At 39.6% G+C, this 26519-nt stretch overlaps 1 protein-coding gene across 4 annotated transcripts; it reads right to left on the bottom strand.

Annotated features, from left to right (window-relative positions):
- casc3 (casc3 exon junction complex subunit) lies at positions 1 to 25187 on the bottom strand. 4 transcript variants are annotated; one of them, XM_048560913.2, is made up of 13 exons: positions 25018 to 25187; positions 20356 to 20383; positions 19572 to 19624; positions 15060 to 15212; positions 12353 to 12504; positions 9626 to 9802; positions 7942 to 8651; positions 5370 to 5431; positions 4567 to 4759; positions 4045 to 4143; positions 2652 to 2857; positions 1782 to 1976; positions 1 to 789 (listed from the first exon to the last, which is right to left on the bottom strand). In XM_048560913.2, exons 1-13 carry the CDS (start codon positions 25162 to 25164, stop codon positions 748 to 750), a joined length of 2217 nt encoding a protein of 738 aa, XP_048416870.1. In that variant the 5' UTR covers positions 25165 to 25187; the 3' UTR covers positions 1 to 747. The 4 variants fall into 4 exon arrangements, with proteins under 4 accessions (XP_048416870.1, XP_048416872.1, XP_048416873.1 ...); XM_048560915.2 differs by having other exon boundaries at positions 1814 to 1976; XM_048560916.2 differs by having other exon boundaries at positions 1854 to 1976.
- Between the last annotated feature and the right edge of the window lie 1332 nt (positions 25188 to 26519).

Below are 26519 nucleotides of genomic sequence, written 5' to 3'. Positions count from 1 at the left end.
GGCAGACAGGGAGGCAGACAGGGAGGCAGACAGGGAGGCAGACAGGGAGGCAGACAGGGAGGCAGACAGGGAGGCAGACAGGGAGGCAGACAGGGAGGCAGACAATTGTTTTTCCAAACTAATACAAGAGCACCTTTAAAGCCAGGCATAAACCCAAACAGTACATATAATGCATATGGCTACATCTTTCCACTTTCCCAATAAAAACAAAATCAGTTCAGTCTCCCTATATTAGTTATTATCAAGCACTGGACTCAAGAAATAACTGGATCATATATTGAAAAATGAGTATATTAGTTATAGAAAGACAAGGCCAGAACAGACTGACCCACAGATCAGTCAACATTGATCAATGTCAAGGTTCAGTGGTCAGAAGGTTATTGCTGTACTTTTTAGGAACTAAGTTGCACTTGATCACATGGGATTCATTCAAAAATCAGATGTTGGTGGAACCAATTGCTGGTTTGCCGCAGTTACCATTCACACAGCTAGCAGAAAGTGGCTAAAGAACCACAATTCAAGAACAGATGCAGGTCAAGTGCTGAAGGCATCAAATTGCATACTGCCCTGCCTCAAGGACTGACAAGTTCTGCAGCCGGAGTCAAATGAAGGTTGTGAATATTCACAAAACTTCTGGGCCAGCAGGACATCCAACACTACAAACAGAGGACTCTGGCCATCAGTCCAGTTCTCTCCACTTCTACGTGCAATCCGCTTTGTTTAATTTCACAAAGATTTCTCTTGTTGTTAAGCTTCATTTCTTTCTTTCAGCTTTTCACTTCGGGTGTCCTGGAAAATTAAATAGAAGAATTTCAAAACTCAACAAGCCAGTACAACCGATAACTTTTAAAGCAAATAAATGCCAAAATTGTGTTCTTATTTTAAACACACTGATTACTCAAAATATTAGCATTCTGGGGCAATACAAATAGCTTTAAGATCTAGAGGATCAGAAGAAAAATCAACCTGCGCTTCAATCCTGATCACTGCTGAGTGGCTATTATTGGATGCCTTACAAGCACATCTTAGGTCAGCATTTGAAAGTTCTGCTGCATTGCTATCCAATATCTGCCTGTCAAAATTCACTGATAATGTTCAAAATTTAAGAACGAAATAACTTAGTGGTTTCAGACTATATTCCAACTGTTAGGACAGTTTACATAACAGCAGATTCACATCCAATTTTCCACCCAAGTAGTGAGGAACTGCAGAAAGTAAAAGCCAAACTAATGGCCATATGGCAGGAATGGTAAAGGATGAAGGAGGGCAAGTGATTACTGTGCGGTAATCAGAGAAAGCTGATGCTTGAAGTCCACACGTAGACACACAGGTAGTCTGGCCATTGAACTTTCAAATTCAGACAAGCCAAGGATAATTTGCATTATTAATGTGTATTAAAGAAAACTGAAGAACCTCTTAAACAAGATATCTTAGTACTGTACAAATGATGTATTGATATGAAGAATTATAAAGAAGCTTCTTTTAATGTAGTTTTGTTTAAAGTGACATTCCTATTTTCAACTTACAGTACAAAGTCCATAAAATTATTTTCACATTATGACTGAGAGATATATAAAAAGAAGTCAGAGTAAAAAAAAAATAGAGCAAAATATACAGAGAACAACACAGCTAGGGAAGTCATTAAAAAAAGAGAAGGTGAAAGAATGAATCTTCAGCAAGGGGTAGCAAATGAAAAGAACTAAAATTCAGAGAGAAAAAGTATTAACAGACAATAGTAGAGACTGTGATACATAAATCTATGCAAGTTAACATCATATTACATGATATTTTGCAGCTTCAGATGGTGTTGTACCTAAGCTGCATGGAAACCAGATGACGGATGTATCAAGTACCTCGGGTGGCGGTGGTTTAACAGTAACAGGCTGTGATTGTCTCCGTGGAGGTGATGGTTTTGGCAGGGCCTGCTGCTGTACAGTGTTGTAGTACGTGACTCCACCAAAGACCTGAGACTGGGCCTGACCATACACAATAAATGATTATTATTTCCAAAAATCCTTAATTCCATGACAAACAGGATACGTGACAAAAGTACATTATTGTTCCAATTTTCACAAAGTTGCTTTTGTTTCACTGGACAGTCAGTTGTTGTGGTGGGTGAAATATGGCATAATAGCAGCTTTAAAAATGACAGATTTAACGTAGACTGCAAATAAATACAAAGGCAACTTCAGTAGCTATGACCAATTTGTGCCAATTATGCTAGTTTTGCACAAACAGGAAACGTATGCAAAAGACGAGAAAGGTTAAACAACCTGATTTTACCACTGCTTTGAGAACACAAACATTTTTACAGAAGAATTATTTTAACCTGTCTCATAAGAAGCCACAAGTTGGTTTAAACCCAATAATTTTACTTTGGAGATACACCAGTCACTAATACATAAGTATGACATCTGCTTATGCTCCAGAGTGTGGTTTGCTCTCCATTCTGTCAAAAATACTGAAGACTGCACAGAAATTACAGCCCTTACTTACAAGTCAAAACAGCAAAATGCTTTGGTTGAATTTGCTCCACAGGCGTACATAGGCTTTCGCCCTGACAGTAAAATGGACCACACAATAAATCAAAGGATCATACATTCTGATCTATAAACTCTTGCACCCCAACCATTCCCTGCAGGCATTCTCACCTGAGTGGTTGGATAAATATGAGGTGGGAGGCCCCCAGTTGTGTATGGATAACTAGGGTTTCCATAGTTCATCATTCCTGGTGTGAAGAAGGGAGGGGGCAGCACCTGAGGTGGAGGTGGTTGTCCAGCTGGCATTTGGACTTGTGGAGCATAGAGACCCGGGTTGGTGAGGTGGCCAGGCGACTGGTGGTGATTGAAACCTGGAACTGACAGCGATCAGCAGTTAGATGATGAACAAGCTGAAGATAATCCACAAAGACTCCAAGGGGCAATTCATAAACATTATTAAATGAGCAACCTATACGGTATGGATTGCCACAAGAACTCAAAGCAGCTTAAAAAAAATCAACAACATAAATTAATGGATATAGAGAGATTTAGACAAATGGTAAAAATTCATTAAAGGAAGAATTCAGAGGAAAGGTTGGTCGGCATTTTGCTGGGGCACCCTTGAGGTCCTCTTATCATCTACTCCCAACACCTCCCCACATCCCTGCAATATCTTTCAATGCAATCAAAGACGGTGTAACGCTTCTTACACATTTACCTCCCCCTTCCTCATTATCCAAACCTCCAGGCACACCTTCCATTAAAACAGCAATTTACCTGCACTTCATTCAATGCTACTCTAATACATTCACTGCTCACAAAATGGTCTCCTCAACTCTGCAGAGATGAAGCCGAGAATGGGTGATCTTTTTCAGAATGCCATTGATTCAATCACAAAAACAAGCCACTTAAACATAGGATTCCGTTCCATGGTCAACATTTCTCTCTTGTATGTGCTGCAGTGCTCTGGTGAGGGAAGCACAAGTTGAAGGAATAGCATCTCATTTTCTGTTTGGGGACCCTTCAGGACCCTTTTATAAGGTTCAATAATTTTAGAACCTGAACACCTTCTTCTATGTTCTTTACAAACTCCCACACCACTGGACCTGTCATGACACAGGGTGCTTTCAGCAAAGACAACCCATTTCCACCTATTATGGTCCCCCTTTTCTCTTACCCTCGCTACCATACCTTTATCTGTTTGACTGTTGTTCAACCTGTCTGGGATCCATCACCTATCTGCTCACTTCCCTCCTACACCCACTTTGTCTACTGCATATGTACCACCTTCTCCTAACTATCAGCTCTGAAGAAGGGTCACCTTTCTTGAAACTTTAACTCTGCTTTCTCTATACACATGCAGCCAGACCTGCTGAGCTCCCCCAGCAATTTCAATTTATGTTTCAGTGATGAGGTTCCCTCAAAGTAGTCAAATATGAATCCAACCACCTAGTATATCTTTATGGGTTCTCAATTGACATCTTTCTCCTCCACCCTACCAAGTGGTTAGATTCACATTTGAATGCCAGTCAAATTTCCATTCTTGTTTCAAAGGTTAATATACCTGGATGAGGAAGATGCATATCTGGCTGGACAATCATGCCTTGAGGTGGTAGTGGAGCTGGACTTTCATTGTGGGTATATATTGGTCCTTGAAATTGTACTGCAAATAGGAACCACAGTTTAGATTATGGTGATAGGTCATAGCACAGGGAATAAAACATTGATTACCCTTAAGCAGTCTTTCATTTACAGTAAGTTTCTGCAGGGCATTACATTCGCACAATGGATCAATCCTTTGGAACCTGCTCTTCAAGTTGACTTTTTTACTGCCTAAGTAATGATCTTCAATTAGTTCAAAGTACAAAGAATATTTCCCAAGAAAAATAATTAGTGTAAAATATAAATTGGTTGCCTATGATCCTTACTTCTATTTGATGTTCCTATACAGAAAATACTAAACAACAAATGAGCATGTGTCAAAACACAAAACTAATTATCATTTATCAACTGTTGTGAAATAGAAACCAAGCTTTTTTCAAAAAAATGACTTCAATTTACTAAAATGAGAAATAAATCCTCATACGTGGGTCATAGTAGTGTCCTTCCATGAGGCCAATGTGCATAGGTGCAGGGCCTGCAGCTGGTCCTGGTCCTAGGGTTGGTGCTGGGGCTGGTGCTGGTTGTTGAGGAGGGGGGGGTGGTGGTGGTGGAGGTGCTTCTGGGAGTGGTCGCTGCCGTTGAGATGAGTAACGTTTTGCTCGTCTTCCTTGGCTACCCTGTAACACCATCATTTTAAGTTAAATACTCCTCAAACAAAATGATAAACTCAACAAAACAAAAAAGGGTATAAGCTGCATATCTATACTCCATTAAGCTGCTAATCATGGTACCACACTTTACTTTTTCCAACTGTAATAATCTGTTTTGTTCCCCTCCTCAATACCATGACCTCAGCAACACTCTGACTAACACCTTGCTTCCTTAAGCTGGTGAGGCCAGGCTGCAAAACGCACTGGGCGCCCCTAAAGTGCAGAAGTTTCTATCAGTCACAAATAGTAGTAACAATGAAACAGCCTCTCAATTATGGGCCTTGGTTAAAATCATAAGTCTTTATTTTCATAAACTTTTAGACATAGACTGCTTCTAATGATCCTTCACAACACCTATTTCACTTGCAACCAGTGTTGCTCATGTGTACCTGGAATATCAGGATCTACTAGTTTAGAGCCTTAAACACCTAGACCTAGAAGTTGCTTCTTGGAAAATACAAAATAACATGGGGCGTATACTGACAATCAATGATTTTGTGCACAAGTCATTCAAATGTCATGGCAAAACAGAATTTAGTCTAAAACTTACAGTAAAGTCAAACTCTTCTTGGCTTACCATTTCTTCCACCCGATTATACTGGGTTGGAGCAGCGCCAATGTGTAATGAGTTGGGAATTCCTGGAAGAAGCACAGTAGTCAATTTCCATCTGCGACATATACTGCTGATTGACTGCTTATCTATTAGTAAGATTTTCAACTGTATAACCTTTGCCAAATGGGCATTTTTAAAATGTCACCATCAGTATTCTTTACAAAGACTTAGAATTGATTGTTTTAGAGTCCACCTTGTTCCAGATTGAGATTTATATCTATGCAGCACTAATTACTTTTCCCCACAACAGCATGTTACTGTAGTCTATCACCCTGTACTCATTTTCAATGAAAAAAATTCAGCTTTGAACTCTTGCTGCACTGGCACAGTTTTGTCCAAATTAAGCATTCTAATATTGACAGCACTTTTAGAATCACTTCATGTACTGCATTCCTCCAATTTAAAAGGAAATATTTGACCAACAAAATAAAAAAAACTAAATGTAGCACAGCTATTGCTTTAGATCACAATTACTACACAATATCCAATTACTCGTAGGAACTAAAGGACGTATTTAAAATCTGATCGTTAATTACCCTTCTCTAAACGAACTTTAAAATTTTGTGCCATGCTCAGCAAGCTAGTCTAACACGGGAGGCTTTACATTGATTCTTTTGTAAAAGGAAAACAGTTGTATAATCTCAAAATGTTGAGCTGTTTTGTACGCAGCACAGAATGAGAACAATCTCTACCTGCATCAACACAGTATATTCTCTTAACATTGAACAGTGGGCTGTACTTCTGCGGATGAGTAGTGGATCGCCAACTCTTACCATTTTACCATGATCAGCAGATTGCTATTGTGGGATTTTGCTGCATGTAGTTTAGCTTCTGTGGCGCCTATATTGAGACAGTAACAGCACTTCAAAGCACTTCATGGCTGTGAAGACCCTTGGGATGCACTAAGATCATGAAAGGTGACACTAAGGATGCAAGCCATCAGTGTTCATTTCATTTTCTAATACAAATTGTTTTGGAAAAGAGCTGTCCATACAACATTGTGAAATAAGCAAGTTTTTTAAAGTACATTTAATTGCGCAGTTACCTAAGACAATGAAGAACGCAATGTGCAAAATATCAAATATATAGTGTCTAATTGTAAATATAACAACAGAAACACCTTGGAATAGTATTAAAAATGTCACATAGCAAATAAAAAGTCTAACAAACTATTTAGGAATAAAAACTGGGAGGAATAGAAAATCAAATTGAACTTGATTAAATAAAAGATTATTTTAATGAGATTATTTTAAACTCCCAATATTTAAAAAATGCACTTCTCAGGAACATATTAAAAGTAAAAGGTTTAGTTGCCAGAGTCCAACTGGACCATAGGGCTATTTTCTCATTAGAGACAGACGCATAGTCATGGTTTAAGCTGAGGGTCACCACACTTTAGGTGAGGGGAGAGGCTGAGAAGGAGACTTCTTCATGGTAATCTCATCCAGTGCAGGAATTAAACCCATTCCATCGGCATCAGTCACAAACCAGCCATCAAGCAAACTGAGCTAACTGACCCAAAATATCTTATTAAACTAAGGTAGACGAACAAGAGGCTGGAAGAACACAGCAAGCCAGGCAGCCAGGGAACTAGAAGTTACCAAAAAAGTGGGGAGCGCCTGCAGCAAGGGGGAGAGAACGGAGTTAAAGTAAGAAGAGATGAGTTTGGTGGGGCAGGAGCACGCAGAGACGATGAGTTGGCCAGGGTGGCTGGGCTGAGGGGACGGAGGGATTATACCTGAAACACTGACTGCTCCTTTCCTTCAGATGCTACCTGCTTGCTGTGTTCTTAGAGCCTCCTGTTTACCTTGGATTCCAGCATTTGCCTTTTATTTTTGACTTATTAAACCATGTTTGGATGATCCGTGAATCCCTGAACCCCAATTATCTATAAGACCAACACATGGCAATGATTACTGAGAAGTAGAAAGAGTGATGGTGACAAGGTTGCTGTTGACAAGCATAGTTCTGGACTAACCTGCAATGAGAAGAATTTATCTGAACAGTGGGGCTATATTACAGTCAGATGTGCAGGACAAGGCTTATATTAACAGCATCTGCTACAACGGAAGCACACAGTCTACAAGTGAACATATGGATGCGATGAGGGAACGGTGGTTGCAGCAGAAAGAGGAGGCTGTCAAATGTCTGATTACAGGTGAAGGTTTCAAGAGGAACCACCGAGTACAGTGACACCAGTAACATGCCATGTACGAAAGATGAAAAAAGGTCGTTTTTGAGGATAGTGACCAATACAGAGTTTAGAGAGTGGCAGGGAGTTGGCAAATGGTGTAGCACACAGAAGATGTAAACGTGCTACAGGAGTAAAGAGATAGGACTTGGAAAAAGCCAAACCATGGCCATCGTATTTCTACAGGGGCATTTATCATTTTCCAACTTCTGTCAAGTATAATCACTCGTGCTCAACAGTGCCCTTTTCTCCCCCTATCATTCTATTAACAACACCCATGATTGGAATGGTGTAAGCAATTTGCAACTGATCAAATCGAAAACAGAAATGTCAACCAGAACTTACCTCTGAGTTCTCGTGGTTGTACATACTGTGGTTGAGTACTCACTGGCCAGTTTTTCCCTGATAAATTCATTTGGGTCATTTCATGCTCTAGCCCTGTCATTGCAGGGTCTAATGGTGGAGTTTCCCAGGAGCCTGCCTTTGGTACTGGGGGAGGTACAGACTGAACAGAGACCTGCTGTGTTGGAGACACCAAAGCTGGTACAGAGCTGTCCTCCACCACCAGTGGTTTTCCTACTTCAGTGACCTTATTCCTGGTCCTTCGAATACGAGAATAAGACTTCTTTTCAATCATCTTTTCCTGTACCTGCGGCACATCCTCTGTAGGGACAGGCTGATTCTGTACAATGGTATCTTCTTTTACTACACCATTGTTTTTCACAGCCTGCACACTGTCTGTCACAGTCACACTCTCCCTCATATTACTCTGCTCAGCATTCTTCACATCCGCTTTATTTTCACTGATGGATAACTCTCCTGAAGAGTGGTAACTTCTTGAATTATTTATTTCAGCTGGTTTCATATTAACACGGTCTTCATTATAAGCAGCATTTTTTGAGTAGCTCTTTGCTGGAGATCTGCGTTCTGGGCCTCCCACTCTTCGGTTAAAAGTTCTTATGGACGGAACACTACTGCCAAGTTTTCGCATGTAAGTTCTTGGTGGTGGTGGTTCATCCATCCAATCAGGCTCTCTATTTTGAGGGCTTCTAAACCTTTTAAAAAGAAACAGAATTACACACCCAAGAAAGTTAACATTAAAGTTAGTTTACAGTCAACTGTGAAGCCAACTATTCTTCCAATTCATATTAGTCACTTACAAACTGACAATAAAACATGAAAAGATTTTACATGTATGAAATACAAGTCTTGGATCGTTTGATGTAGTTAGTTACTTATCTATAAAAATGCCATTCCTAACAATGATGGGACTCTGGGCATCGAGCTAAGGATTCTGTACTCTTGGCAATATATTTTCCCCAAATCATTTTTATTTGTAAAGTAATTTAAATTGGGAAAATAACCTTTGCCTTTCACCTATTTGTACTTTCACCATTCCCTCCTGCTAGTATCTACTGGTTTCTGGCTCTGAAACAGACAGTGTTTCTCAGAAATCAACAATTTCCCATCAACCGCTTTCACACATTACAGAACCCAACTCTGTGTTGCCAGGTTCGAGAATTTGCCTCTCGGATTTTGCTGGAGTCCAGGACCAACAGCACATCTTTTTGATATAGCTAAAGCCTAGATATTTCATCTAACCAGAAACCAACAACACTTCCTTCCGAAATGCTGCTCAAGCAACAGGACAGCCTGTCAGCACACCATATTAGGTGCTCCGATCCAGCACCACAGAAGTTCAAACTCATCCTTCTATACCACTAAGCCTCTACGAAATTTCCAGTCCACTCACCAAGTCTTGCAAAGGTGCAAACCCTTCAAGTGCCTTTGCTGTAGCTACAGGGTGAGAAAAAAGGGACACAGGTTGAGGGCTAAAGAAGAGGTAGCTGTCAAGGGAAGATATGAGGGACAGTGATAGACAGGAGGATGTAAATTTGTACATGTACTCAAGTTAAAATTGACGTGCTTTCAGAAAAGCAAACATATGCATGAGATTAGAGCTGCACAACTTAAATAGGTATCATTCCATCAATGCACTGAAAGCTTAGTGGGTTGAAATTTTTCAAACCTTGGTTTCCTTATCCTTCGTGGCCTTATTTCATCAGGATTTCTGTCTGATCGAATATCATAACCGTACAGGGAAATAAGTTCATCTCGGGATTTAGGTGCTTGCTCATCCTCTTGGAATTTATCATGCACCCATCGTCCTTCATCTTTCCAGAGCTTCCGTTGGCGGACTTTCGGTCTGTAAATAGGAACAGCAAACGCAGTGAGAATTTCAGAACAAAAAATCAGATTAGCACCTTGTGTACAATGATCCAGTGCTATAAGTTGAATACTCTATAATATTCGATTTTAAATTCTGCACTCTTGGCAGGACTTCGAAGATCTCAAAATGCTGCAGCTAACAAAGTTCAATATGTGGAAAAAAACTCATTGGATCACCACTACGAAACTTAAAAGCAAACTTTTTCAACGATTCAGTGTCAATGGAAGATGAAGGAAGGAGTACAAATTTTCATCGAGCAAGAAATATTAACACCAAACTACCTCGATTTCTGGTTTGTTTCAGGCCTTTTATTGTTAAATATTGAGCTGCTGTCATAGTAAGTGATGAGTGCACATGACAACTGTGAATATTGGCACTGTGTTCAGTTTGATTTTTCAAAGTTTTTGCAATAAAAACATGCTAATAAAATCAACTGCCCTGGACAAAATACATACTTTGTTTTACATTAGCCAGAACAAAAGAACAAAGAAAATTATAGCACAGGAAAAGGTCTATTTCCCTCCAAGCCTGCACCGATCCAGATCCTCTACCTAAACCTGTCACCTATTTTGCAAGGAATTGTATCCCTCTGCTCCCTGTCGTTCACGTATCTGTCTAGATACATCTTAAATGATGCTATCATGCCCGCCTCTACCACCTCTGCTGGCAACACACTCCGGGCATTTACCCCCCTCTGCGTAAAGAACTTCCATGCACATCTCCCTTAAACTTTTCCCCTCTCACCTTGACATCGTGACTCCTAGTAACTGAGTCCCCCACTCCGAGAAAAAGCTTCTTGCTATCCACCCCGTGTATACCTCTCATGATTTTGTAGACCTCAACCAGGTCCCCCCTCAATCTCTCTCTTTCTGAGGTAAAATAGTCCTAATCTGCTCAAGCTCCCTTCATAGATGGCCCCCAGCTTCACAACTGGGTGACTGGTAGCTGTGTTCCCTACAATGCCAGTGCACTGCTTGAAAGACTTCACCCATTATAAAGTGCTTTTAGAAATCCACTGGCTGGGAAATGCTATTGAAATCTTGTTTATTTGCTAATATAATTACAGGTTTTGTAATAAATTTCTTATGGTGCCATCTAAGCATAAGTATAACTGTGACTGCTTCATGGCCAATATTTTTAAGCAATGAAGTGGAACCAAAGTTAAGAATGCCAGCCTTTGAGGTATTGATGCGGTTCCCCTCTTTCTGACTACTCTGCAGCCTTTGACATGATTAACTATACCATGTTGCTCTGACACTTCTGTTGCAATTTCTATCACAATAGGATTGTCACTGTTTTTTTGCCACTGTTTAATAGCCAGAACATTTTGATCTCTTCCTGCTCCATTACCGGTATCTATTTTTGGCAATTCCTCTTCCTCATTTCCATGCTGCCCTTTGTGCTGTCATCCAAACACCGGTGAATTTCTTTCCCACACGTCGTTGATAATATCAAACTCGACCCTTCCATTTTACCACACTTCATTCAATATCAAGTGTGGACAGTGTGCCACTTTCCTCCAGATAAACATTGGAAAAACTGACCTCATTGTCTTTAGTCCCCACAACAAGCTATAGATCCATTACACAGATTTCAGCCTCTTCTCTTGTCACCCTCTCAGTTTGAACGAGACAGTTTACAACCTCATTGTCCTGTTGAACTGAAGCTGTGTTTCTGACCCCATGTCCTCTTCAACATAAAGACAGTTTACGTGCCACTCTGTGACATCACCTGCCACAAACCATCTGCTCCTTAAGCTCTTAGTCGTGCCTTGGTCAAATCCAATCTCAAATGTTCCAAGGCCCTTGTGACCAGCTCCCAAGCTCTAAACCGAATCATTTGAAGTTCTGCTTCCTAAATCCAATCCCACAGGACCAACATTGCTGTTGATGCTGACGTACACTGGCTCCTAGCCCACTAAGCTCTCAATTTAAAATCATCAATTGCCTTCTTTCATATGCCCTATAATTCCACAACATGCCAGTCCACCAATTCTGGCTTCACATGTCCCCTTCACATCAGTCCACCTTCAGCTGTCTTGGACACACCACCTGGATTTCTTCATTAATCCTCAAACAGAACCACCTTTCTTTCCCCTGCAACTCTCCTTATAACTTACTTATTGATCAAGCTTTTGGACTAAACTGCTAATATCTGCTTCTTTGGATTAGTGTTGATTTTTAACTTATTAGCCATTTGGGACATTTTCTTAGTTTAAACATACATTTAAGCAGCGCCCTAGGATAGCCTGCTCAGTCATCAACGATTTTACAGGAAATGGTTTATTCTACATTAATCCTTTGATTAGGTATGGATAGTCACTGGAAGAGATATCGCTGGATTGTAAACATCAGAAGAGGAATATCCTATAGATTTAGTGACAGGAGTTTATGCATCTTTCTCTTGAATGGCCCCCTCCCCACAGTTGTCTCAACATTACAACTGTAATTTCAAGTGTCTAATTTTTCCAGTTTATTTAAAGCTTAAGTTTAAGCTTAACAATCAGTATTACAACTGGTTACAGACCTCACTTCCTCAGGTTCAGTGTGCCCTCGGAGATCATGTTCAAAGAAGAGTCCTTTCCGTGGGATGTAGGCTGGGTTTTTTCGATCCTCATCATCATCTAGTTGCCGTCTGTTCTTTTTACCTATTTTATTTTCAATAGGTTCTGTACTTTCCTGAAAGGAGAAAAAGGAAAGCTTCAACGATCTAGCATGAAAGCAACAATCTGCAAAATAGGAACTAAGCAGCTTTTGACTGTCTTTAAGTCTGTAGCTGCAGTCAATTTCTGTTAATTGGTCAAGTGGATTGTTATGGCCCGAACATATTTTTAGAAGTATCAATATTATTTTCCCCCAAAACCATTGATTTTCTGGAGATGATAAGTCCAGATAGCTTATGCTAGTGGGCACTTATGTATATAGTTTGACAATAATAATGAAAGCATCATAACTCAACCTAATCTTGTCCTATGCTAATGATATTTTCACATGTGCACTTTCATTAACAGTCAATGCCTAGCAATCAGAAGAAGGAACCCCAGCCAATTTTATCTGCACTGAGTTCAGCTGCAGCCCTCCATGTAATGTTAGTTAATCAGTAGACAGACTAGAATTGTACACGGAGTCTTCCTCAGCCAAATAGCCAAGTTCAGCCTTTGGAGAGGCTGGAAGGCAATTCTTGTTCTCAAAGTCACCATTCTGATAAAGATTTACAATATATTATTACTTAGGAACTTGTGTTCTGAAGAAAGGATAAACAGGTTTATGGTTTTCAATTCTATGCAAGTGACTTGTTCTTAAGATTCAAAAATGTATTTTTAAAGCAGTAGGTCAAAGAAGCATTTCAATAAATCACATCATGTAAACTAAAAGATTAGAAAAGCAAGATAGTAAAAAAAATTGCTTAGTTTTAGCCAAATCGAGCTTTTCCAAAACAGAAAGAGAAGTCAGAAGCAGGACCTATTCAGAAGAAACTATCCGTAGCAGCAGACATGCTGTTTAAGAGTAATCGAAATGGCTGGAAAAATGTCTTGCATATTTTTTCTTCGAGCTCAGTTTGTAAGTTAGTTCATTAGCTTGGGGCTATGTAGCTCAGGGAAAGACATTTACAGAAAGAATTAAATCTGGTGAACATGCAGGGATCCACCAAAAGGAAAAGCCTGCAACCTTGTCAGTTGAGTTAGAGATTTTAAAGAGAAGGAGACTTTGTTTGGTGAGCAACTCCAAATGATATAGGTGGAAAGTAAGTGTTAAATCTTGCTTTTGCTGTTTATTGGAAAATCTTTCCAAATCGTCTTTTGGCTTTGACCCTCTCTTCTTGTAAGGTAATAAACTGATGCATTTTTAAAAATATGTACACTGACAGCCTTTTATTAACGTATTCAGTGCTTGACCAAAACAATAACCAAATTGCTAACATTAAATGTACGCTCTATCAAACCAGGAGGTTTCACTCTAGAATGAGATGTCTCCTGCAGGCAAAAGCTGCAATTACATCATTTCATCCAGAAAGGACACAATACTTTCAAAGTGGTACTAAAAATAGATCTTCCAGTAGCTGCTCAAGACCATCGATTTAATAAAAAGTTTCCAGCTATACAACTCGTGTATTATCTTGAAACGACGATTCAGAGGTACCAGATTTTATTTTTTCAAATTTGTTTCCAAATTTCTTTATAAAATTTACAGACCATTTTTCCTTCTTGACTGAAATTCTAACTGTGTAAAAGGATAACAGTCATCAGGTTTATCTGTGAACAGGGGTCAGAATGAGAATTTATCGAGAAACTCCTGGGGCTCCAGAATTTGTTGCCCAATCTTATCTCATACATCAATACTTTGAAAAGTCTGCACAAAGCAATCAACTTGTACCTTACTAAAGGATCCCATATAGTCCAATTTCTCTATCATATTAATTATGCTTTTTCTTCGATACTGCATGTACAGCCCTCTGTTTTGTAGAATCAGAGTTATGATGTAGGAGGTGGTCATTAGGTCAATCAGTCCCACATCAGTTCTATTACCTGCTGTCAAGTGCCTGTCTTTTTCCCATATTCCTGCACACCATTTCTATCCAAATAATCACTGAATACCCTCTTGAATGCCTCAGTTGGACCTGCCTTCTGCACATTTCTAAGCAGTGGCATTCCATGAGTCAGGACTGCAAACATTTGCGTCCAGAACTTAGTGCTGTGATTAACTTGGCTCAGTTGGTAATGTTCTTGCCTCAGAGGCAGAAGTTTGTAGCTCCATGCTTCATTCCAAGAACTGAACATACAACCTAGATTAGCAATTTAGCGCAATGCCGAGTGTCAAACAGAAGGCATTAAAACTGAGGTCCTTCTGTCTTTTCAGCATACGTTAAAAAATTCCATACAGCAACTCAGAAAAGAGTTCAGCCGAATTTTTTGCAAATACTAGTCCTTCATGAGAAGCCAGCAAAAAAAGATAAAAATTGGTCAAATGGTGGTTGTATTTCCCTACATAAAAAGTCAACAGAACAAAATAATTCACTGGATATTTACAAGAAGTGATCAGCCACAAAAATATAACCATCCAATTATCTTATCAATGTGTGCTTGTAATTCCCCACTATGGTGTCATTCTACATCTATCTAGTCTACTTTGATATACTCTTCCGTTGTACATAAATTTCTCTAATTCTATCACATTTATTAATATTTAAATGTGCTCCTTGTTTATGTCAGAACAAAAGTGGCAGGTTCTGGTACCTGCCCATCTCCACTCTGCCTTTCTCCAGTAATCTCTCTTTTGTCTTCAGCTTTTCCTTCCTTAGAGGACTCATCTTTATCTCCTTCATTGTTTGATTTTATTTCCTCTCTTGGAACATCCTCTTCACTATATTCAGCTTCTTCTTCATCCCCCTGCAGACAAAGATTTGTCAAGTGTTGGTGAAAAGGACATACTTAATAACATGAAATCAAACTTTTTTTTATATGATCTCAGCAAATGAGCAAAAACAAAACTGAAGTAACAGCCCAGTGCCTCTCTCCAAACCTCAACATCAAGCCCAATAATCCTCTATCTTCAGTTGACAGGAATCACACTCGCACTCGAATACCAACCTATCATTCCCAGGGACCAAAACAAAAAAAAAATCAGTAGATCTCCTTACTCCCTTTCCAATAGATATATTTATGCTGTAGGGTCACTTTGAAAAATAATAGCTGCCCAAGATTAATGCAGAAATCTTTATTCCATAACATAGGAACAATAAATACAATTGCACGTCTGGATTTAATCATGCCATAATGCCAATCATAGCCAACGATTCTAACTGCTTTACCTTCCCATGTATCTGAGGTAGGTCTTTATTGATTAAACAACACTGGCTTAATCACACGAGCTGGCTCATTTTTTTCTTCTGACAATTAACTTTCTGCTGCTGGAGGGATGACTGCACTGCTACCAGAAGAAATAGTACTGCCTTAAAAACTGATGTACTAACATATCTGTCACAGTAGACAAACAGGCCAATGCTCTGAAATTTTCGCTAAAGGATTCTGGGGCAAAATGGACAGTCCCAGCAGCACTGTAGGAAAGCTAGGTCAGTTTTTTGATTTGTAGATAGCCTCACTGTCTCACACAGTTGTACCAATGTACTAAAAGCAACAAAATCCATTAAATAAAACGGAATAGTTATAACACTTTGCCGAATGCATGAATCAAATTAACATGGACTTTTGTGCATTGCAAATTTGTTCAATAGCTGTATACCAACCATAAATGATTAAATTATTCATGCCTAAAGGATATGAACGTAATAGGTTACTGAGTGTAAGAACTGAGGGATAACTACCTTCAAAGGAGTTTTGGAAGCTGCATTACTAGTAAAATATAATGTGATATAATCAGATGAAAATCATTCCTATTCAATACTATTACAGGCCTAACACTTCTACTGCTTCAATCCCGAACAAATTGTAACACCTTATTCTTCCCTCATTGCTCCTCCTCATCTCAACAGTATCTTTTACTGGCCCTTACAGGTGCCAGCAGCTCACAGGCAATCCTTCATCCTCCCCAGTATCACTGTTCATGTGTGAATCAAGTGTTCTGACAACAGAACTGTGAGGAGCGTTACACGAGGATCCAACAGTTTTCTAATCAATCACTGCAGCAGCAGGAAAGTTGCCACTGTAAAATAAACTGTATTATGACAATATTGTTGCGAAGATGGGTAGAGTACTTGTGAACTGGGATGCAGTAAGTTAGAATTCAGTGTAAGAATGCTAAGGAGGAAATCATTATGTGGTCCCTTTAAAAGATGGGTTTTTTTCTGTGCTTAGAGATTTAAAACGGATATCTATGAGCAGCAGCTTGAAAGTCTGTAAGCACACAGAGAGCCCCGAATTGAAACATTTATATCGAAAGGCCATACACAATTAGCAGGCCAAGCAGTTTTTAAACCAAGACAACAGGCTTTTGAATTTAGCCAATCAACTTGAACCAGGCACTTAAGATACCAAAACCCAATTAAATTTAAATCTGATGGTTTTGACAACACAAAACCGACCTTATTGTAAGAAATAACAATATGCCATCAACGATACAAATGAAGGGGCGGTTGGACAAAGCTCCAGAGCTAGCGGCCCTCAGCTCTCAAGAGAGAATCACTGGGTGTCACAGCCTCCTCTATGTCTTACAGAAAGCATCAATTAAAAGACAACAGTATCCACGACACAATTAGTTAATATTGCTAGCAGAGGAACCTACAGAGAAGGCATTCCTGACAGAAGAATCAACAGAGAAGTACGGAACATTCCAAACGACACGTATTTCAGAGACTAAATTCTATTTTAATATATAAATGGCACTTGTTTTTATTGGGACAGCATACCATTAAAGTCTTGGTACATTCGAGAATAGATAGGAGTTAGAAGGGATTTACTCGGTTTGTCAATAGTTAATTTGTTCACTCTTAAGAGTTAGATAAATAAATTGTTACTTGTAAATTATAGAGTGTCAGGGATTGATTTTGTTTAACCACCAGAAGTTGCTGAAAAGCAGGTTACACTATTATTCTTACTCCTTTTACAGATTATAGGATGAGGTACTCTTTGGGGTGTTTCGGTTTTAGTTCTATAGGGAAGCGGAAGGGGGGTGGGTCAGCTTTTGCTTTACAGAAATATCAATCTACAATTACCTCATTGAGGAGACAGCAAAATAGGAATGGTCATATTGGAGCAACAGGAATGTCAGAATCCTATAACTTGTTTTAAATTTAAATTATTTTTTAAACAACTACATATCTGATTTAAAGGCTACAGACAAGCTAAATATTCACACTATGTGTTCAACTGATCAAATCCTCATTTGAAATACATGTTTTTTTTAAAGTGTTGCTCTGCTCAATAGTCAGCGTTTTTGTCTTCCTCCTCCCCAGTATCTGAACACATGTCCACTCACATCTGTACAGTTAAGGCTCAGAATGTGGACATCCAGTAACATAGGAGATGATTTCAAGAATAAATCTATTGTAAAACTTTCCATCACACATTAGTTCAGGTCATAATGCACTGTCTCAGATTCCATCTGCCTATTACCTTATTTATTCAAGGATAATTCCTATCCTCCTAGGGGGTACTCATTTGAAATATGGTTGTCAATTTGGATTTAAGTGTTCCTCCCGCTGTTATATGAATATAACTCCATCAAAAGTTTTTGCATGTTAAGTTTATCTGTATGAATTTTGTAGAGTCCAGTTTTCAGTGTAAGGATCATTTTTAGTATATACTTGGTCAAGCAGTTTGGTCACAAAGGAGAGGCTTGACATAGTGGTATGGGTCCCTACTGGAAATGGCAACTTTCCTGTTCCTCTGATGCTGCCTGGCCTGCTGTGTTCCTCCAGCATTCTGACATCATGGCACTGGTTTAAGAACACATTCAACTTAAAACATATATTCAACTTAAAAGTATATGCTTTCCTTTCCATTCTTACATAAGATACGGTGTTGCTTGCCAGGCCCATTTCTAATTGGCCCTCTAGGCAATTAGGGGACTACCACATTTCTGTAGGTCTGCAAACACACGTGGCCCAGACTGGCTAAGGATGGCAGATTTCCTTCACTAAAAAGGACATTAAAGAACCAGGGGTTTTTTAAAAAAATGATAATTGATGAACATGAGACGAACTTTTTTTAAACTCCAGATGATACCGAATTCAAAATTTCACCATCTGCCATGGTGGGTTTCAAAACCACATGCTCACAGCATTTAGCCTGAAGGGTCTAGTCCAGTACCCATATCACTGACAATACAGTGTGGAGCTGGTGGAACACAGCAGGCCAGGCAGCAGAGGAACAGGAAAGTTGACATTTCCAGCAGGCACTCATACCACTGTGCCAGGTCTCTCCTTTGTGACCAAGCTGCTTGACCAAGTACATACTACAAATGATCCTTACACTGAAAATTGGCCTCCACAAAATTCATACAGATAAACTAAAAAACTTTTTATGGAGTTACATTCGTATAACAGACGGAGGGACTCTTAAATCCAAGCTGACAACCACACATCGAATTATCAAACGAAAAAAGAATCAAGAGCAAATCAAGTTGCATCTTGTAAAAAAAATCAGAGGCAAGCGCAGCCGAGTTGCTGCATGAACACAAGCCAACATGAACTTGAAAAGATGAGACAGTCGAGCTCAGCAAAAAGGTGTAAAAAGAAGTCAAAACCATAGCAGAAACCGTTCAAAAGAAGTCAGACAAAATGAGCTGCCTGGCAAAAGGAGAAAGGAAGCAGACTCATGGAAACTGGGTCAGGAGGCAGTTTCTTGCGAAAGGAATGATAGGAAGGAGCTCACGTGCGAAGCAGGGCCCAGAAGAGGAGCTGCCGAGTACAATCAGGAGAGAAAGGAGAGAAGAGCATATGTACAAAATGTAACCAATTGGTGGAAGGCCACAGAGAATGAATGCACCACAGGAATGCTCGCTTTCTGTTGCTCAGGCCAACACACAAAAATAATGGAAAACAAAAGGAAGCCTGCAAATTGGCAACCAGTAGTAGCTGTCATCAAATGAGAACAGCAGCTTTTCTATTATCAGTACAAATTGACAAGGTACAATACTGTACCTTCACTATAGCAACAGTACCCTCCCTTGTCACTGGCAGCATAATATTCACAAAACACCATCTGCCCACTACCAGCACAGGAATAGAACAATGCCTTCCCTCCCATTGTGCAGCTCCAGGTTTTGCAGCTACCAATTGCAGGACTTACAGATTTCTGAGAACCATTCTCTTCAGTACTTTCATAGTCTGAAAGCACAACAGCTGAAATCAAAGAACAAAAATTAGCAAATCTGCAATCAAAGTACTGGAGCACATTCTATCAGTATCTAGAAACAAACAGAGCCAATTACTGTTTTTTTTAATTTAACCCAACAGCATAATTAACCAGAAAACATAAACGGATCAATTTGTCTGGTTGGTCAATGGTCAATCCACCATCTGTTGTGGGGCTAAAGGGCCTGATTTACGTTCTCGTTTGTTACATGCAGCAATTCAATTAATGGGGCTGGGAGGGGGTGAGGGGTGAGAGAGACAGGCTATAGGATTTAGCAAAGCAGCAAGCATTGGTCATGACCAAGCAATGTTTTCTGCTGGAAAGTGCTGTTCATGTTAGGTAAGGACTGAATCACATTGTATTGTAAGGGCCTCCCAGAGAAAAACTACCTGCCAACCTTCATCATCCCCGTGTGAGGCACCACCTCATCAGTCAGTATGTTTCAAGACAGTGTGTTTGGATAGAGCATTGATAATATCTCCGAGAAGGTTGATCAAAAATAAATGATGCTCCCTTGTAGCATGTGATCTGAAGCCAGATGTTCTTGCCTAGAGGAGACACTACTTCTGTGCCACAGGATGTCCTGCTTTTCCTTAATATAACTTTATCATTTTATCCGCAAACTAAATCTCATTTGCTTAGGAATTAGGAGACAAGGGGACAAGAATGCAGCACCTTAACTGAAATCAATAAAATTTGCATGCAGCATAGTACTTACCATCACCTTCAATGCCATCTTCACTCTCCTACAAAAGAAACAAATTTTTATTAGTATTCATCCTATGTTTATTTTATTATATTTAAATGTAATGTACCGGTCTGAGATCTGTGACTCAAATATTAGTCATTTCATATTTAGCACTAATTCTCCACTACAGCTAACCAACACATATATATACCTCCCAGTAACAAGACCTTCAAGGAACTTTAATGTCCCCACCACTAACAACTGCTGAGATACTGAGCAACATAGAAATTTATAAAATTAGCAACTCTGGCAAAACTTGCGAAAAAAAAATCATCCGATCATAGCAAGGAAATGGACACAGCAAAAATGTAAACAAAATTTGCGCAGCAGTACTGGTCTACTCAAAAATTCTTCCAAATTTTGTAATTCACATGTTCAGGAAATGATTCCAAGTAATTTGTACCCTGCAACAGAAAACAACAGAACCGACTACTGTGCTTATTGTCTTTCAGGGATGTACATCAAGTTCAATTCTGGGGTCAAAACTGAAAATCTGATACTTCACAGAACGTTACACAACATGAAACATCTCGAACACTGATTCACATCACATTTTAAAGCATTACATATAAACAAATTATGCAAGCTCTGTTTTGAGAAATGGTAAAAACTGACGTTAACTGGAATGGACTACAATTTCCAATTCCTGGGAGATAGCAATTTATTTAAAACTCAGCCAGTATAAATAATACTATACGGAATGAATGATTTTAAGTTTTTAAATCAGATTTAAACATACACTGTAGAAATCCAGCAGCCAGAAACTTTCTATATCAAATATATTTTCATAACAATAAAATACTATCACACGAATGACAATGGAAGGCAAAGGCTCAGAAGTTATTAACTAAAAGCTGTCCAAGTACAAGTAAACCTCTCCAAAACAGGGCACATTCATTATCTCACCAAATAGATGCTGCATGAGAAGACACTTTCTATCCTACCATATTCACCATCAGAAAATTTTTCTTTAAAGAACCTTCTGTTTTATCATTGGTAACAGACTTTAACACACAAAAAACATTTTGTATTAGTTAAAAAAACCAAATTATCTGTATCTGCAGGTTCTCAAAAAAAAAACAACTCATCTTGGATCCCTGGCATGTACAGAAATATTTAACAAATGTTTAAGTCCCATATGCTAAGAGGTTTAGCAGATTCAAGAAAAAAAAGTCAAAATCTCAAAGCACACTGTTTACATCCTCTAACCCTACATGCCATAATACGGAAAAGCTCACTGATATTTACAAACTGGCTGGAGCAGGAGGTTCAAAGCCATATACATCAATTCACAGCTCACAAATAGCAAAATTTTAAGATAAAAAATGTGGGGCTGGATGAACACAGCAGGCCAAGCAGCATCTTAGGAGCACTGGGAGATTTTGTCAACTTGCTGCATTGTTGATTGTGTCTGGGCTCCATCAAAATGGTTTTTAGAAAAGTCAGGCTAAGCACTTCCAGTGAAACGGTGAATATTTCTTTCCTGCCCGCAAAAATTAAATATTGTGAAGCGAGGTTCCATTGTGAAACATCGCTTAATCACAGAGTTCAAAGATGTCCATCGATGATTCCAAAGCAAACTGCTGGTATTATGAGAGGCACCTACAAAAACCTCTGATCCATAAAACTAAAATGGAACTGTCTGCCAAATCGCTAGAGATTGAAAACATAATTACATCCAAAGAGAAATCAACTAGTAAATACTAGTTTGTTTCAACACCTTCAAGCACAATTGACAACAATTCAATTAATGAATCGATTTCCCACCGTTGTGTGGTTACAGCTATTAATTCTGATCTTGTGCACTTTATATTGAGCACTCCTTGAGGTACTGGAAGCAGCGATATGGTTTGGTTCTCAGACCAACGGCTTTCCAGTTTTCCAGCTCAGCATTTTCTCAGCACACTATACTCAGACTTGTGGGAAAGCAATGGAAGTCTTCTTAGTCAAACTTTGCCAAAGTCCACAGGAACCTTCAGACAACCAAAGATGGGCAGAAGCAGTAGGTTTGCCAAGTGAACAAACGTGACGCTGTCAATATGTTATAAAATGGAGGAAGGCTTTTATCACACATTATTAGAGATAATGCATTCATAGTAGATTTTGCAGTCTTCTTACCAAGTAGATCAGCTAAGTTAATTGGGCCTGGTTATTTGTTGGGTCTTTTCATTTAAAATTCTGATGCTGTATCTAAAGATCTGGTCACAATTTGCACTTTTGAATGACCTTCTAAATTGGGTTTGTCCTAAGTCCAAATCAAGTTATCATCTTCACACATTTTTTCAGATGCAATAAACTACATGAAAAGCAAATCACTGCAACACGTAACAAACTGCTTTTAAGCAAGAAATCCCACTGTCAGTGTGCTATTTACCAGTTTTAGAAGCATGGATCGATGTTGTTTGTTTCTACAGGTGCTCATCTCTCCAAACTTCTACTCAAATAATCAGTATGGGAGCTGGTGTGGCAGGGGCAAAGGAGAGATACTATGACCATGTAAATTTGGGCAACCAAACAGCAACAAATCATTAATTTAGTAACTTGAGATAGTGTCACTGCACCTTATTTCACTTTCTTGGACTAGGCAAATTATTTAATAACTTCACTAGTGACAGTGATTTTAACTTCTTACATATTATCCATCAATATGTTCAGCACCAAAATGCTTTACAACTCTTACCCATGTAATCACACTTTTATAGGATTTCTTTTGCCATTCATGTCCTTTGAAATTGATTGATTGATTGATGCTTCTGAATTTATTAACTGAAATATTTTTACTCTGGAATTAAAACGTAAAGGGCTAAAATAGACAAAATGCTGAAAATACATAACTCCATCAGCAACTGAAGTAAAAAGATTACTTCCAGTTGACAACTTTCAAATTTCTATCACCTTATATTATTCAATATTTTGCCAAACTTCAAGTATTTAATTGAAACAAAGCTAGTCAGAAAATGTGTGTCCCCAACCTGCACTATCGCAATCATAGTCCTCATTAGAGCACACAAGTAACCAGCAACTAAGTGGGTACAATTTATGCAAATTAATGCCTTTCAAAAGCTAGAGGTAAGCTATAGATCCATACACAAGTTCTGTAAAGCTGTGTAATAACTGACCCAAGACTGATTTTTAAAGTCTTACATCTGCACACAGCATCAGCAGAAATCTTCAGTTAAAAAATCTTATAAACTTGAAAGCATGCTAGCATATTTCTAAAATACATCCTTTTACAAACTCACACGTACAAGTAACTTTAAGGTGTCGGTAACAATTCTACTGGCACCAAATCTTTTATTTGGTTGCTCTCCAAAATTCATCCATATAAACATCAGCTCATGCAATCATGAGTCAAAGCAACTACAGATAACAGGGTGGAGCTGGCAGAGCACAGCAGGCCAGCCAGAGGATCAGGGAAGTGTGTGTTTCAGGTCGGGACCCTTCTTCTGTAATGAAGGGTCCCAACCCAAAACATCAACTTTCCTGCTCTTCCAACTCCACCTTGTTTTATCTCTGACTCCAACATTGGCAGTTCTTACTATCTCAGACATTCCCCTACCATTGCCCCTCTAAACTGATAAGTTATGAGCTAGGTGGAATCAGCTTTACTCAAAAACAAACCCAACAGAACAACCAACATTAAGAAATCAGCATTCTACAGAGCAAAAGGCTATGTATAGTTCTAACAAAACTTCGAACACGAGAATAATCTATTCTGTAGCATATTATGGTACATACATTTCAATGTAGCAAAGTAAAACGAAAAAATGGGTATACACCAAATCTGGATTGATTGTTCTCTAGACACAAGCTTCAGCAATGCCAATCCAATCTTAAAACAGCAATGCACAATTTATAACACAACAAATATAAAAAAAAAGGCCAAACACAGTATCATACACCAAATTAAAACTCTGGGCTCCCACACTTGTCTGACCAAAACAAAAATTTCATAAGGAGACGATATTAACCTCCGAGATACTGGGAACTGCAGATGCTGGAGAATCCAAGATAACAAAGTGTGAAGCTGGATGATCACAGCAGGCCAAGCAGCATCTTAGGAGCACAGAAGCTGACGTTTCGGGCCTAGACCCTTCATCAGGAGACGATATTAACCTCCATTACTTTTACATCCTGAAGCTTTCCAACATTATAAAAAGAAACACTTCAACAAAATAACTTATAAAAACAAGCCCACCATAGTCACCACTGTACTAAATTAAGCATACTTGCCAAACGTGGCCGCGGCTTGGGCCCAAAGCCCGGTCACGAGCCACGGGCTGGACCCAAAGTCCGGTGAGTGGTCACAGACCACAGGCTAACAAAGTGTGAAGCACTTCATGATCTGATGAAGGATCTAGGCCCGAAACGTCAGCTTTTGTGCTCCTGAGATGCTGCTTGGCCTGCTGTGTTCATCCAGCTTCACACTTTATTATCTTGGATTCTCCAGCATCTGCAATTCCCGTTATCACTGACCATCGGCTGGCCCTAAACCCGGTCACTGACCACGGGGTGGACCCAAAGCCCAGTGAGTGACGACAGGCTGCAGCCCTCTTCCTCAGCGGCCAGGCTTGCTCCACAGTTCCAGGCCCTATTCTCTTCCTGCCGCACAGAGACTAAGAGTACACTCACACACTCAGACTCGGCCTCACGAGCCTGGACCCCGGATAAATCCAGGATGCAGGTGACCGAAGGACCTGCTTCCACCTCCGACCGGGGCACATCCTCATCTTCTTCGTCGGTGTCCTGAGAGGCGCGTCGCCGACGCCTGTCCGCCATCTTCCCCTTTTGGAGGCAACCGGAAGGTCCCTTGTCGCAATGCATACCGGGGTTTGTAGGCAGTAAGTCCCAGTGTCAAGTCAGTAGGACTACATATCCCGGCAATCCTAAGCATAGCTTCGACGGGGCAATTTGTTCCTCCAACACTGGGTGTGGTTAGACCGTAAAAACTACAACTCCCATTATGCCCTGCCAGCACGTCTGTTATCGCCCACTGGCCAGAGCATCCTGGGAATTCTAGACTCCCTAAAAAGTTTTAGCAGTGTGGACCTCATTCTCTTATCTAAGGGCTGATGTACTTTTCCTTTAAAGGTTCCATAAAAGGACTTGCTGAGTTGCCCTAGTGCCATTGAACAGAAAAAAAAGCATGAATCCACCTTCTGTCTAAATGGAGTTTGCACATTGTTCCCGTGGGTTTCCTCCCACAGTCCAAAGATGTGCAGGCTAGGTGGATTGACTATTGGAAATGCAGAGTTACAGGATAGAGTAGGGGGCTAGGTCGGTGTGGAATCAATGGACTGAATGGCCTGCTTCCGCACTCTAGGGATTACATGATTCTAAAATGGGACCCAAATGAAAGAAAATCCATGCCATTGTTTAGAAGAACCTTAGACAATTAGACAGAGATAGTAGGAACTGCCGATGCTGGAGAAGCTGAGATAACAAGGTGTAGTGCTGGATGAACACAGCAGGCCAAGCAGCATCAGAGGAGCAAGAAAAAGGGTCTAGACTCGAAGCATCAGCTTTCCTGCCCCTCTGATGCTGCTTGGCCTGCTGTGTTCATCCAGCTCCACACCTTATGTACAATTAGACAGTTCCATTCTGTGGTATCCACTGAATGTTGAGCATGTAGTCCCATCTTTCACAGAATGGTTACAGTGGAGAAATGGAAGTCATTAATAAGACTGCAGCTGAGTATTGTTTACAATTCTAAGCACTTTGCTCTACAAATGATGTAAACGTAGAAGAGGTTTACAAATATGATTCCAGGGAGGAGACACTTAGTCAAACATGGAAAATGTGGAACTTCTTTTTCTTCTTGGAGAGAAATATGATAGAATTTTTCCAAATCTGGGCAATAACAATGTTGACACAAAATTGGTTGAGAAACACTGAGTAATGGGAAATGGATATTTTTTAGGCTGGCAAGATTTGAAAAGGAATACACCAGGAGTCTGTGTTTGAACCCCATCCGGCATGTTTAACCTTTCTCCAGGGACAAGAAGGCATATACAGGACCATGGAAGACTCTAATCACCATTGCTAAGGGCAAAACCATTTTTAAAAATCATAATTCTTGAATCGTGAGTTGCAATTTTTTTTCTATTCACAGGATGAGGGTGTCACTGGCGAAG

Source organism: Stegostoma tigrinum, chromosome 31 (genome assembly GCF_030684315.1).
Source record: "Stegostoma tigrinum isolate sSteTig4 chromosome 31, sSteTig4.hap1, whole genome shotgun sequence".
Classification (NCBI taxonomy): Eukaryota; Metazoa; Chordata; class Chondrichthyes; order Orectolobiformes; family Stegostomatidae; genus Stegostoma; species Stegostoma tigrinum.
The sequence above is the reverse complement of the archived record's forward strand: the minus strand, read 5'-3'. Positions and strand labels throughout refer to the sequence as shown.

Coding starts and splice junctions, on each gene's coding strand:
- casc3 (XM_048560913.2), bottom strand. CDS start 25,164: ATGGCGGACAGGCGTCGGCGACGCGCCTCTCAGGACACCGACGAAGAA. Junction 8,652..9,625: donor CGAAGGATAAGGAAACCAAG/GTTTGAAAAATT, acceptor TCTTTTTAAAAG/GTTTAGAAGCCCTCAAAATA. Junction 5,432..7,941: donor ACAACCACGAGAACTCAGAG/GTAAGTTCTGGT, acceptor TGCTTCTTCCAG/GAATTCCCAACTCATTACAC.